The sequence below is a fragment of the Eptatretus burgeri genome, chromosome 16 (assembly GCF_056783735.1).
Source record: "Eptatretus burgeri isolate ZD-2024b chromosome 16, Ebu_testis_v1, whole genome shotgun sequence".
Classification (NCBI taxonomy): Eukaryota; Metazoa; Chordata; class Myxini; order Myxiniformes; family Myxinidae; genus Eptatretus; species Eptatretus burgeri.
Window position 1 is genome coordinate 66,223,370 of NC_140976.1, and position 15,000 is coordinate 66,238,369.

At 46.2% G+C, this 15,000-nt stretch overlaps 1 protein-coding gene across 1 annotated transcript in view; it reads right to left on the reverse strand.

The window, feature by feature from the left end:
* Positions 1 to 7,685: 7,685 nt before the first annotated feature.
* LOC147011247 (dynein axonemal heavy chain 10-like) overlaps positions 7,686 to 15,000 on the reverse strand; it is a 147,580-nt gene continuing 140,265 nt past the window's right edge. Inside the window, exons 48-56 of the mRNA XM_085859696.1 lie at positions 14,060 to 14,286; positions 11,666 to 11,895; positions 11,288 to 11,561; positions 10,608 to 10,712; positions 10,347 to 10,501; positions 9,365 to 9,519; positions 8,957 to 9,140; positions 8,530 to 8,730; positions 7,686 to 8,096 (exon numbers count right to left, since the gene is read on the reverse strand). Coding sequence (XP_085715822.1) covers positions 7,869 to 8,096; positions 8,530 to 8,730; positions 8,957 to 9,140; positions 9,365 to 9,519; positions 10,347 to 10,501; positions 10,608 to 10,712; positions 11,288 to 11,561; positions 11,666 to 11,895; positions 14,060 to 14,286 — 1,759 coding nt within the window. The 3' untranslated portion in view covers positions 7,686 to 7,868. The remainder of the gene's footprint in view (positions 8,097 to 8,529; positions 8,731 to 8,956; positions 9,141 to 9,364; positions 9,520 to 10,346; positions 10,502 to 10,607; positions 10,713 to 11,287; positions 11,562 to 11,665; positions 11,896 to 14,059; positions 14,287 to 15,000) is intronic.

Below are 15,000 nucleotides of genomic sequence, written 5' to 3' on the forward strand. Positions count from 1 at the left end.
TCCCAATGATCCGTTCCTTTTAACTGGTACGTCCTAGGCAGGGTCGCACGACTGCATCTGACCCCGTAAGATGATCCGGTTCAGACAAGGCGAACCGAGGGCATGTCCCCCGGTAATTAGGTCACGTGATTATTTTTAGGAAACCAAGCCTGGTGTTGGCGCAGTGGTAAGGGCAGTGGCTTGGGACCCAAGAGGTCCTGAGTTCAAGCCCCGTTGGGACACTGAATTAATATATGTATGTATATGTATATATATAAATATATATATATATATATATATATATATATATATATATATATATATATATAAATATATATATATATAAACCAATTCGAAAACACCAGGGGGTTGACTCAGCCTGCCATCCTTCCGAGGTCGGCGAAATGAGCACCAGTTGTACTGGGCCCGGTGTATGCCCCGGTTCGAATAGGTGTACCATATCCCTGTGTGTCGTAAGAGGCGACCAGGGTTGCGTCAGGAAGGGCATCCGGCGTAAAAACCTATGCCAAATCATTATGCGGACAACAAAACGAATTTCCATACCGGATCGGTCGAGGCCCGGGTTACCAACGACCGCCACCGGTACCGGTGGTCAGCAGGGTACCAGTGGAAATTGTGCTACTGCTGGGCGAAGGAGGAGGAGACGGGGAAGGCGAGTCCGGAGGCAGTGGGAGAGGGGGAAGGGTAGAAGTGTGGAGGTGAGAGTTGGAACTCTGAATGTTGGGACGATGACTGGCAAAGGGCGAGAGTTGGCTGATATGATGGAGAGAAGAAAGGTGGACATACTGTGTGTACAAGAGACCAAGTGGATGGGGAGTAAGGCGAGGAGCATTGGAGGTGGTTTCAAACTGTTCTACCATGGTGTGGATGGGAGGAGAAATGGTGTCGGGATAATCCTGAAGGAAGATCATGTCAAGAGGGTATTGGAGGTGAGGAGGGTGTCTGACCGAGTGATGAGTGTGAAGTTGGAAATTGAAGGGGTGATGATGAATGTCATCAGTGCATATGCCCCACATATGGGGTGTGAGATGGAATATAAAGAAGATTTCTGGAGTGAGTTAGATGAAGTGGTGGAGAGTGTATCCAAGGATGAAAGAGTGGTGATTGGAGCAGATTTCAATGGACATGTTGGGGAAGGGAATAAAGAGGATGAGGAGGTGATGGGGAGGTAGGGTCTCAACAAGAGAAATGTGGAAGGGCAAATGGTGGTAGAGTTTGCAAAAAGAATGGAAATGGCAGTGGTAAACATGTATTTCAAGAAGAAGGAGGAACACAGGGTGACATACAAGAGTGGAGGAAAGTGCACACAGGTGGATTACATCTTAAGTAGGAGATGCAACCTGAAAGAGATTAGTGACTGTAAGGTTGTGGCAGGGGAGAGTGTAGCTCGACAGCATCGATTGGTGGTCTGTAGGATGACTTTAGAGGTGAGGTTGAGGAAGAGAGTGAGGGCTGAACCAAGGACCAGATGGTGGAAGCTGAAGGAGGAAGACTGTTGCGTGAAATTTAGGGAGGAGGTGAGACAGGCGTTGGATGGTGGTAAAGATGGGTGGGATGATTGGGCAATGACAGCAGAAGTTGTGAGGGAGATAGCTAGGAAGGTACTTGGTGTGACATCTGGACAGAGGAAGGAAGATAAGGAGACTTGGTGGTGGAATGAGGAAGTACAGGAAAGTATAAGGAAGAAGGGGTTGGCGAAAAAGAAGTGGGATAGTCAGAGAGATGAAGAAAGTCGGCAGGAGTACAAGGAATGGCGTCGAAAAGCAAAAAGAGAGGTGGCTAAGGCCAAGGAAAAGGCATATGACGAGCTGTATGAGAAGTTGGATACAAAAGAAGGGGAAAAGGATTTATACCGATTGGCAAGACAGAGGGACCGAGCTGGAAGGATGTGCTGCAGGTTAGGGTGATAAAGGACGCAAATGGGAATGTGCTGACGAGCGAGGAGAGTGTGTTGAGAAGGTGGATGGAGTACTTTGAGGAGCTGATGAATGAAGAAAATGAGAGAGAGAGAAGGTTGGAAGAGGTGGAGATAGTGAATCTGGAAGTGGGGTGGATCAGTAAGGATGAAGTGAGGACTGCTATGAAGAAGATGAAAAGTGGAAAGGCGGTTGGCCCAGATGGTATACCAGTGGAGGCATGGAAGTGCTTAGGAGAGATGGCAGTGGGGTTGTTAACCAGATTGTTTAATAAAGTCTTGGAAAGTGAGAGGATGCCGGAGGAGTGGAGATTAAGTGTGCTGGTTCCGATTTTCAAGAATAAGGGTGATGTGCAGAGCTGTGGAAATTACAGAGGGATAAAGTTGTTAAGCCACACCATGAAGTTGTGGGAAAGAGTAGTGGAAGCTCGGTTGAGAGGAGAGGTGATGATCTGTGAGCAGCAATATGGGTTTATGCCAGGAAAGAGCACCACTGATGCGATGTTTGCTTTGAGAATGTTGATGGAGAAGTATAGGGAAGGCCAGAAAGAGTTACATTGTGTGTTTGTGGATTTAGAGAAAGCTTATGATAGGGTGCCAAGAGAGGAGTTGTGGCATTGTATGAGGAAGTCGGGAGTGTTGGAGAAGTATGTGAGGATCGTGCAGGATATGTATGAGGACAGTGTGACAGCGGTGAGGTGTGCGGTAGGAATGACGGACCGGTTTAAGGTTAAAGTGGGATTGCACCAAGGATCGACTCTGAGCCCTTTCCTGTTTGCAATGGTGATGGACAGGTTGACGGATGAGATCAGACTGGAGTCTCCATGGACCATGATGTTCGCGGATGACATCATGATCTGTAGGGAGAGTAGGGAGCAGGCTGAATCGAGCCTTGGGAGGTGGAGGTACGCACTGGAGAGAAGGGGAATGTTAGTCAGTAGGAGTAAGACGGAGTACATGTGCGTAAATGAGAGGGAGGGTGGTGGTATGGTGCAGTTGCAAGGAGTTGAGGTGGGGAAGGTGGATTGGTTTAAATACTTGGGATCAACTGTCCAAAGTAACGGAGAGTGTGGGAGAGAAGTGAAAAAGAGAGTGCAGGCAGGATGGAGTGGGTGGAGAAGAGTTGCAGGAGTGATTTGTGACAGAAGGGTAGCTGCAAGAGTGAAGGGGAAAGTATACAAGACGGTAGTGAGACCAGCTATGTTGTATGGTTTGGAGGCGGTGGCGCTAAAAAAAGACAGGAAGCAGAGCTGGAGGTGGCAGAGTTAAAGATGCTGCGATTCTCGTTGGGAGTGACGAGGATGGACAGGATAAGAAATGAGTGTATTAGAGGGACAGCGCAGGTAGGACGGTTTGGAAACAAAGTGAGAGAGGCGAGATTGAGATGGTTTGGACATGTGCACAGGAGGGAAACGGAGTATATCGGGAGAAGGATGTTGAAGATGGAGCCGCCAGGCAGGAGGAGAAGAGGAAGGCCAAAGAAGAGGTTCATGGATGCGGTGAGGGCGGACATGCGGGTGGTTGGAGTGTCAATGGAAGATGTGGAGGATAGAGCGAAATGGAGACAGTTGGTCCGCTGTGGCGACCCCTAACGGGCGCAAGCCGAAAGAGGAAGAAGATTATTTTTAGGAAACCGATATTAGACGGAGGACCCAAACTCACGTGGTTGGTTTCTTGACGTTCACAGTCAGTTGGCGATCTGCCATATTATGGAGTTATCCATGTGCGATGGCCTGCAATTCCAGGGAGTCTGGTGGGAACCCAAAATAGCTTCCCTCCTAAGTGGACTTCTCACCCAGACCCCCAGCCGCAACACTTTGGTGTTAGGAGTGGGATTCGAACCTGGGGTGTGCTTAACACACGCCTGAAATTAAGAGCAGGTTAGGATCCAAATTTTATTTATTGGTACGGACCATGGCGGACCGAGTCTAGCTCGTTCAGGTGTGTTCTGAAACAATGTTAGAGGAATCCATGGCTCAGGACAACAGCTTTCATGGAGATCATACCCTGCAGCCATACCCAGAGGTAATGCTGGGGACAAGCATGACACCAACAATGCTTGGAGCCCCCCACCATCAAGTTTCCCTCACACAGAGGACATAGCGATCCCCATGGGATCCACACCTGACAGTAGTAAATCGGCCTCGCCAAAGCCACTGGACATGAACCATTTTATGGAAATGACTCGTATGATAGGTGATATGAAAGTGAGACAAGAAAAAATGGATGGGAACATGCAAGCAGAACAAAACCAACAGAGGAGTGATATGCAAACACTGAAGGCGGGTCAGCAGCAGCTGAAGGCAGAGCTGGAGGAGGTAAAGGGTGAGATGCAAAACATGGATCGGAATTTTACAAATGAGATCAGGACAGTACGTGAGGAAATGACTGGGTTGAAGGAAAATGTGGAAGGTGTTTGTACTGCAATGAAGACGGGTGAGGTAGAAGTGATGGATAAAACAATGGCGGTTAAGAGAGAAATATATAAACTCAGACAGGTAGAGAGGAAAAACCAGGAATTGGAGGCTGTAAAGAATGAATTAAAAGAGGTAACAGGGACATGGAACGGGTGAAAGACGAATTACATAAAGTGAAAGAGGAGCCAACACAAATAGAAATGGTGAAGGATGTCAACATTGAGCTTGTTGAATGTTTTGAGACCCGATGTAAGAGTCAGGATAAACTCGCTCAGGAACAAAGGGAGACGATGCACTCTCTCGAAGCAGACCGCGACCAGGTGAGTCCGGTAAGGCTGTGCGAGGTGGAGCGGTTGCATGATGTGAAAGGGTACATGCCGAGTTTTGGGGGGGGGTAGAGGCCCCGGGATCTCTTGGGGTAACACAAGCGCCCAGTATGATTGTGTCAAAACATGTGAAGAGGGCAAGTAACACAGCATAGGTGAGTGCCCGGGAGAAAATGGGGTAGTACGCGTCAACCCAGACGGGAGTAGTGGTTAGTGTAACGGACAGGAGGGCCGAGCCTCCTGAGCAGGATAAAGTTATTTTGGAAACCGCGCCGGCTCCGCAGGACTCTGCGTGCGCGGTATGAGAGTGTGCGTGGTCCGTGCTTTGCAAACTGCCCAAGCATGGACCATTGCTTGATGTGGAGCCGGCGGACCCTTGGTTCAAGGGACCAAGGAGTTAGAGCTCCAGAGGATCCGGCGTTGAAACGCTCTGTGCTGGATACATTACCGGAGCGCGGACGGCTAAAACGGAAGCGAACAAAGGGATTTAATGAATTTGGAAAAAATATTTTCTGATGGGAGCCTATGTACAAGGCCTGACGTGTTGCGCGATGCAAGTGGTGCTCACGAGACGCCCGGCATGAATGTAAGCGGCTACGTGAACGCCGGATGGCTTGTGTGTGTGGTAAGAGTGAGAGTGGGCATTGCGAAGCTTGCGGGGCAGCCCGTTTGTGAGTGACATCAGCGGGGATCCTGCAGCACGAATGGCAGGTGTGTTAAACACGGCGTTTCCCGTGCGAGATAGCCTGAAAGCCATTGCAAGCATTTAATGTGATTAACAGGCGACGGGTGCGCTGCCGACCACCACTTTGGAGGCGTAAAGCTCACCGAGACGTTCACGAGCAGACAAAGCCAGTGAGGATGGAGTGGGCATCCTCACTGCGGGCAAAGGAGCACGAGTTAGGGGAAGGGTATAGCATTAGATAGACTGGCCCCATGGGGGCGTGAGGAGCAGTCCTCCATGTGGGCCCAGGGACATGAGTTAGGGGAAGTTAGGATGGAAATTAGAAATGATTGGAAACATGGGCAGACATGGAACGTATCGTGGGAACGTAGCTTTGCGATAGAGTAAAATGGAACGTGCACTTGAGTAAGGGATGATGGGGAGCACGAGTTAGTTGGGGGACGTAGCTTGTCGAGCGTCGGTGTGAGTGGAAAAATGATGAGTGAATGTGGGTCAACAGGACCGATTGTGTATGGAGTGAATGAGGAATGCATGGTGTGAACGAATGATTCGGGGGAGGAGTGAATTCCACCTAAAGGAACCAGGGGTTGGAGTAGTATTAGTTAGCGGGATAGTTAAATTAATAAAGGGATGTCGTTTTGTGGTTGGTGTTGAACGAAGGCACGAAACGTTTTTGCAGGATGCAGGAGACGATTAACCAGCTGGGAGCGTGGCTTGGGAAATATGAGTATCGTGTATAGGGCACCCCGGGCACCGGAGTAATTGGCCAGAGTCGGCCATGGGTTCAAGGGACCAAGGAGTTAGAGTATGTAATGGGCACGGGTACCCAGGGAAAAGGGACCTGGAGTGCCAAAATGCCATGTGGGCATCGAGGGGGGAATGCCAGTGAGGGCATTCCCCACGTTAGTGAGGAGTATGTAGGCTCGAAGACAGCCTCAGCGACCCGGGGGTGCTTAAGAATGAGTTCGGCAGGTTGGCAGACCTGCCAGTGGAGCCACACTGCCCAGCCACTAAATTGTGCAAGAGCACAGAGGAAAATTTGCAGGCCAGGCCAAAATTAATAATGAACACCAACACAGGTGATGGGAATCATGGTTGCTAGAACCAATAGCTTAAAGAGACAGGTGTGTTGAAAAGCCCCAGGATAGTTTAAAAAGTAATAACTGATTGGATAGATAGAATATGTGTACCCCTTCACACCATCCATCCCTTCACTGGCTGTACGCCGCTGGACTCATCGTGGAAATGCTGAGGCCCGTGGGAGTTATTCTGAGGCTGCATTGGACCTTTGGACATATTTACTCGGCTCTTTCTCAATCCTCTTTCAAGGGATCTTTGGGATTGGTAATAGACAGTTAGAACAGGTTAGCCGTACACAGATGATGAAAGGTTGAGGGAGACATGTATTTTGGAAAAAAAAAAGAATCGAAATCTTATGAGTTTGTTCCAGCCTAACAGGGGTGGGTATGGACAATGACAGGCATAGGCAATAGGATGGGGGGGGGGAGAGACTGTAGGGTAGGACTAAACCAGTCTTCGGCCCGGCCAACGCCACCACACTCCCTCCACAACTCCACAAGACCACACCAAGGCCGGACAGCTTCATATGCCGACCTATTGCACCTTACCTGGTCTGCATTTGCCATGCCTCTGCTTTGACTCCACTTGCCATACCTTGCCCATGCCTTTATTTGCATCACCCTCACTTACCATGCCTTGCCATATCGCTGAACCTTGCCATGTGTTCCAGGACCATCTGTTGTGGAAGTGTTTGCAGGGATTGCCATACAGGCAGCCGCATTAGCGGGGACTGTATTTGCACAGCCCGGACATCTTTGTTGATAAAGGCCAGTTCAAATGGACTGTGAGACGGCGTGTGGCCTGCAGTGATTGAGTGAGTTGCCTCCAGCAGCCAGGAAAAACAAAACACAAAGGACCATTTAGGGCCCTGAAGACACCAAACTGCTTGATCACCTGCTGCTGCACTCATCCACAAATGTTTCCTTTGCTGAGTTTTCTTCCTTTCAGTCATAGGTCCTGGGCCATGAGTAATGTAAATATTAGAAATGTATATAGTTATAACCCACCTGTTTGCTTAGTTCAATTCCAGAAATGTAGCATAAGGATGTCTGTTTGAGTCTGCGAGTTTAGATACGCAACACACGAGGTTTATTATTTTTGGGACATGTATTTGAAATGTCACACTCAGGGATCCGTAGGTAAAGCATACTAGGGGAAACTATATGTATGAATATATATATATATATATATATATATATATATATATATATATATATATATATATATATATATATATATATATATATATATATGAGATGTCTTCAAACATTAGGAAGTAAAAGTGAATTGAACACATAAGGGAAGAGAATGTGACATGCTTTGATGTAATACAGATGTTAAGAAGGACGATACTCACCATACCCACCCATAGCGTGCATACCTTTACCAGCAGCACAACATTCCCATCATGTGCTCTGCATTGTCAACGTTCTTTGTGGGAAAGATTAACAAGTTAGACTGGCCTGAAAGTCAGAATTGCTGAAGTCGTAAGGCACATTCCAGCCAGTCTTCCCGTAGAGGCGACGTTCCTGAACCACACCGTGGAAGAACGCCAGTACATAGACCAGGGGACGAAATGCCTTGTGTGAGCATGCTTGGAGAGCCTCGTCAGTCAGCTTTGAGTAGGTGGCAAGCAGGTTTGGCTTCAGTCCCTTTGGAGATTCAGTTACCACCTCCAGGTCAGGGAAGGATGGAGAGTAAAGGGGTATTGATATGGCGGCAAAGTAACTTTTATGAGACGTGATTAATCGCTTTCTCATGCATTTTAATGAGGTCATCTTTGACAAAACCATCTCATAGATAGCACTATATGATGATGCAACAGAATTGCAATAATTGCGCCGCCCATTCCAGGTCACTTGGGGCTGCAGATGTTTCTTGGTGAGTGGATGGATTCTCTTTGAATCCTTTCTTTCAACACACTTTAAATTTTGGATCAAATAATTAAGTAATTGTAAAGAGCATCATTTGTTGAACAAGGATGGAGACCAACAACTGCTTGGTTGAAAGCTAATTCAATGTTTGTGACACAAATGATAATATTCAATCAATCAATGGTGGGAATGGGTGGTATAAGCCACAAGTATGATTATTTCCACCCTGTACCTTGAGTGATCTCTGTAACAAGCCCATGGGGAAGCCAGGCATAGGTTCAGTCGTCATCCAGAGACGGAAGTTAGCGTGTGGTCTGACAGCAGAATCGACAGCTTTTTCTAGCTTTGGCAGCCATTTCATCAGCAGGTGGCAGTTCTGAAGCACGAGCCAGTGTCCGTTTGTTATCGCCACCGTCAAAACTTGCAGTACAGCCTAAGGTTTTCATTCAGGTCAAGGAGGTATAGGTAAGATAAGAGGACACCGGGAACATCATGCTATTATAACTTTAATTACTTTGTCATATAATTGCAGTTGCTCATTGAAGTTCAGACACAAAGTTATAATCTATCCTCTTTCATGTTTGTGTGTAAATCCTGTTGAGAACTACTGACTGAGTGAACCCATAACATGGTCTGTATGCTAACCTCCTCTGTCATACCTTTTCTTGACCCTGGCCCATTGCCAGTACATGCAGCCTAGTAGAATCATGGCCCACACGCATTGCCAAGTGAGCAAGTTCAGCAGTCGGATCAGTGCCTGGACTCAACAGGAAAAGCACCGGAGTGGTGGAGGAGCTCTGCTCCAGCACGTGCTCCATTTGTTGCCCTGGTGGTTCCACAAACCTGGATGATATTGTAAAATGAGCAACTGACATGGTTTGGTCCAGGTGTGATCAGAAACAAATGACAAACTTAATGATGAATGTTGAGGTTTAAGGTGATGAAGTTCCTCATTGTAGACATAATCAGGAAAACTAAGTAGTTGTTGTGCATCAAACTGAACCTGTGTGTTGTGTACACACTGTGTTGTGTATTCCCAAAATACACACTGTGTTGTGTATTCCCACCTGTGGTCCAGGGTAGCAGAGATGTAATTGGTAATGGCTTGGTGTACTCGATCGACACGGAACAATCGTAGAAACATCAGTTTCTGGAAGTTTGAAAGGATAGTCTTGAATCGGCCTGGGAGAACCGAAGTCTCTGGATTGTCTGAGTCGTACCACTGTATTCGACAGGAAGGCATGGACATCAGTAAAAAGGTTTATTATTACTCGTGAACAAAGGCAACATCAGCTCCAGCAATTGTATGGTAAGGTAAAGGTGGGGTCCGACGTTTCGACCACAAATTGCATTTCATCTCAGACGATGCAGGCAACATGAGTCAGGTGTTAAATACCATTGGAAACTATGGTGAGAGCAGTGTAATCTGCCCATGATAAATGGTGAGGCCCACTCCACGACAAATGGTGAGACCCACTCCATGTTCAGCATCACATCCCCATCTGTGTGGCATTGTCATAGGTGCGGTTAGTTTGTGCATGTGGGTGGCTTGAGTGTGGTAGGTGTGGTTTTGTGCATGGATCTCTGGGGCATTTGGCAGAGATGGGACAACCCTCAACCACAAATTCTGGACAGCACCCAAAAACAACATAAGTGGCTCATTTTGGAGGCTTGGCACTCCAAACTGGCACATTCTGAGATAACAGAGCATACGACCAAAACAATATAATCCATCTTGGTGGAAGGATGCATGAATAAAGACAATGCAAAGGTTGGGCAATACCACCCAGCCCATGCACAGGTACAGCGGTAATATATGAAGTGATTGCTGTGCCCTTTGGCCTAACAGTGTTTGTGTTCCTGGGCCACAAAGAACGGTGACAGCAGATTCTGCAAATTACATGAGTGATACACACTCATTCTGTCTGAAACTTATTTTAGGAGTAGGAGTTAGTGACATCATGTTTTCACGTCCAGGTTAAACAAACTTCCAATACAGTGGAAGCAAATAAACCAAAACAAGCGATTGGTCACCAAGTGTATACCTACACTTTTCCATTCATTCTCATTTTGCATCAAGTTGTCCGGTAGGTTAGAGAATGCTTTGGGCAAAATTTCAGCCAAAGCGATCACATCTTCCCAGGCCGCATTGGGCAACCAATCGCAGGTCTTGCTTTTTGAGGTATTCTGAATCACCATGCTGCCTGCACAAGATGAGGTCACGGACACAGAAGGATCAGATGAAATCATGATGTAGGTTAGTGTTTCTACAGGACAACAGGTATAAATACACACAAGGGGTTTCAACACCTTTGAGGAAGAAGTCCAACTCTTCTTGAAGCACCTTTCTCTCAGCCTGCTCAATCTTCAAAGTCATGTTGAAAGAAAAAAGGAGTTTATCCTTCTCAAAGAGTCCTGATAAGGTCCAGGAAGGGGGGAGGGGGGGCAGAGATATGAGGACATTATAATTTGTCTGTAATGGATTTTCATTTTTAAAGGCAGCTTTACACCGAGGCGATTTACTGGTGCGAATCCCAGGTGATTCATCTCAATGTCACAAGTACTTCACCCAAAAGTCTTTTTGGGTCTCGCAGTCGAATGTGTTGATGGGACTCATCCGTGAACCTTACATATCACCACGTGAGTGCTCCCGAGAAAATATTATTGGGCACTCTGTGTTAAGGTTTTTTTTTAATTCACATGTCAAACACCTGGGATTCACACGTTTCAGTGGCACATGTTCGTTTCAGTGGTAAACATCGCACGGACATGTTAATCACTATGACTAAACACCTGGGATTCACCTGGATGAATCACCACATTAATCACCATGACTATACACCTGGGATTCACCTGGATGAATCACCACATTAATCACCATGACTATACACCTGGGATTCACCTGGCTGAATCACATCAGTGTGTGGCCAGCTCAGGGAAATTACTGAAATGTCAGACATCTATAAACAAGTAATACATTCACACCACACCTGTACAGCCATATTTGTACACGCTGATAGTGAGGGCATCCATGATGTTGTCGAGTCGGTTGGTGAGCACGGTGTCAGGTTGAGACTGGAGAAGCGCCGCTCTGAACACCTTTAGGTAAGCAGCTAGCGAGTATTGGTACATCGGTGAAACCTGCGCCATGTCGGTCAACGAGAAATAGAGCAAGGTGGAACGACGTGCCACAGTCCGATAAACCTCTCGCAGTTGCTCGATGTCTTGAGTTGTTTTCTCTGCCAGCTGCAGTTGTTCTGCCTCCTATGGCCACAGCATGAGGACGTTCATTTATTTTTCTTTTTCAATGTGTAAATTAATGTAAGTGTTTAATTGAAGGAGGAATTTCATGAAGGTTGGGTGGTCACCTCTAAGGCTTTGGTCTTTGATTCCTCCAGTGTGGCAACAAGACCAGCATTGTCCAGCATGTTTCCGGTTGATGTTGAGAGCTTGTGGAGGAGAGAGTCCTCGAGTTCCTTCAGGAGGCAACGGTGCTGACTTACCTCACAGACAAGCCTCTCTCGCTGCTCCTCAAGTTCACTCCGCTCCGACAACACGATAATACTCAGGAGTTGGTTCTCTAGTCCCGAGGTAGTAACTGAGAAGTACAGAAGGTCATTGTTCTATAAGATAATAGGATTGTTTCATGTGTTCTTAAAAACACTTTGGGGTTTGGTGCTGTTCCACGTGTAGGTCGGATCTACAGCTACTCCTTCCACTTCAATCAAAGTTAAGTTTTCCGAACCGGATCGGTCGTGTTTTTCTGTGATATTTCCGTGCCTGTTATGTGTGCTGTTTGTATTTCCATTGAAATATTTCCGTGATAAATGGGATCCTCGTTTTCGATGTTGCTGAATCTGTTTTTCGTGTAGCCGAGGTTCTACTCGGATAGCCAGGAGCTACATCGTCTTGGTTTTGAGGTTGGTCGTTGTTCGGTTTCTTCCCTCGCCCCCAAACTTTTTTTGTCCTTTCTGCCTCTTCAACCCCTCGCTTCCAAAAAAAAAAAACTTTCACCCCAAAACTCGACCTCATTCTGACTTCTCCTTGTACTTCCCAAACCTCTTTTTCTTACCTCTCCCTTTTCTCCATATCTTCATGGAAGAATACACTTCTGCCTTCTTCCTTAAAATGCTTTTTAGAAACATTAAAAATGCTTCACTTTCCCTATTTCTCTGGCATTAATCTAAGTACTCTTGGGAGGTAATAGATGTGTTCTTATTCATCACAAGCCATATTTATGCAAATTTTAAATTGCATCTGCCAATCTTTTGCCCAATCGATGAAAATATCTCGACTTTCCTGCATCTGATACCCCCCACCCCCCCCCTCTCGATGAACCACCTTACCTCCAAGCTTCATGTCATCTGCAAGTTTGGAAATTCCACTCTTAACCCCACGATCCAAATCATGAATAATAATGGTCGTAGTACTGATCCTTGAGGTCCCCCACTATCAACCTCTCAACTCAACATCCTCCCATATTCACAACCACTCTTTGCTTCCTATCACTAATGCCGTTTCCAATCCAGGTAGATACCTGACCAGCCACTCCACAAGCTCCCACCTTGGCTAACAACCTCCTACGCGTTACCTTTATCAAATGCCTTCTGAAATTGAGTTGAACTGCATCTACTTCACCAAGTAAGAAACTGCCTCACAGAACAACCAAGAGGACAGTCAACCTCATGACATTTATACCAGTCACTAATCGATACTAAGAGGTGGAGGTTGTGGGCGAGCTCGATTCAAAATGAAATCATGATCATTCATTCAAAATGATCGGGCAAGTGATCATTCAAAATGGACAAGCATGTGTAGTTTGCATTTTGTCACAGGAATTCAACTCAAAATTGTCCATTTATACAGGTGTCCTTCATCACTTCCAGAGCACTGTACTATCATTACAGTCTGATAATCAGATTGTAGGACCACCGAATATATACCAGTGCAAAACACGTCATCTAATTTGGCTGGTGAATCGGGTAAATGAATAAAACAAGAAAGCAAGGCCTATGCAGGTAAACAAACAATATAAATATTTAATTAATTAATTGAGCTCATGTGAGTGTAAAAAAACAACAATACCTAAATCAGGCTTCTATAAATATCTTGATTTATCTGACCCCCCTCTCCCCTACCACCCCCTCTACCCCACTATCCTTCCAGCACACCCATCCCTCTCCATTGACCACCCCCCACCCCACTATTCTTCCAGCCCACCCATGAACATAACAATATTACTCAAACATTCCTCAATAAAAATTGTCCACAAAACATTGATTTCTCTATTTTTATATACAAAGCTGAGGCTTGTGGAAGATCTAGAACACAGAACAAAACAGAAGAAACACAGTGGAAAGCTGGGAACACACAAGCAGAAGGGAAGAGGGGCACGACAGAGAGATACTTTTGAGGAAGAAGAAGTGAGAGGAAGAATGAGAGTAGCAGAGGGGAAGGAGGATGCAGGGGATGAACAAAGTTGGATACAAGAAAGTCAACACGGCAATAATGGGGCTGAAGGCTGAACGGAGAGGAAAGGCAAACCAGGGATGAAATGACAAAGGAACAAAAACAGAAACGATGATGATGGGTGCAGGGAGCGGGTAGGGAACACGACATGATGGAGTGAAATGGGTGGGGTTGAAGAGGGTTAATGAGGATATAAACCATCATGAGTGTGGGTGAGGACCTGAGGATGTGAACAGCCACAAATTTCCTTTTTCAAAACACAGAGCAGTTTTGGGTGTGAACAATGTGCTCACCTGTGAAGTTGATGACCAGAACTCTGCTGTAGACAGAAGGTGGGAATGCAGGGTTTTCGAGCTTGCAGGTGAGATAGAGGCGGAAGTCGGGATCATATTCGATCCCATGATCTCCCAGCAAGACAAAAGAACGACCTTGCTGGCTGTATAATTCCTTTGCCAACACGTGGTTGAGAATAGGATCGAGGAATTCCTCGACGTCCCGTAAGAGGAACGGTCGGCCATACCTGTGACACAGATTGTCAGGAGTCAGGACGGATGTATACATGGCAGTGTACGAGTGATGGCCATAAACCATTTAAAACCCACAGTGATGCATATTTCACAAAATGATTGCTGAATATTTTTTCGACATTTCTTTCTACAAGATTGAGGATTATTGAAAAACGAGTTGAGTGAGCGTAAAAGGCAACAGACTGACAGTCAGGCCTCATTTGGACTCAAGCAGGGAAAAGAATGAACAGCGAAAAGGAGAGGGGAGAGCTAGGGAACCCTCCCCAGCTGAGGGGATGTGTAGCATTGGGATTCTCATGTGTGTGCTATTTGTGAACGTCTTTACAGCTGTGGAGGAACTCTGGGAAGGTTTTGAAACAGCAAAGGGCTGACCTTGGGTAGCCTTTCATGGTTGCTTTATGCAGCTTCTTTGGTGAGAAGAGCATGGGAGGAGTCGAAATGCAAAATTTCAGCTTTATACGGCACCGGGAAAGTACCGACCTTTAATATCAGTGAGTGAGTGAGTCAGTCAGTGGTTAGAAAGAGCTTCATATATTACTCGCTGGGTGTGCTTACACATTGTGTAAGCATACGAAGTGTTGCCCCATTGTCTCGAGTTGCTCACCTGAATTTGATTTTTCATTTATTTCTTTTTTTTTTCATTTATTTATATTTTCATTTGCGGATGCTTTCTGACGGTTCTGTCATTTTTCATGGTGTATCGGCTT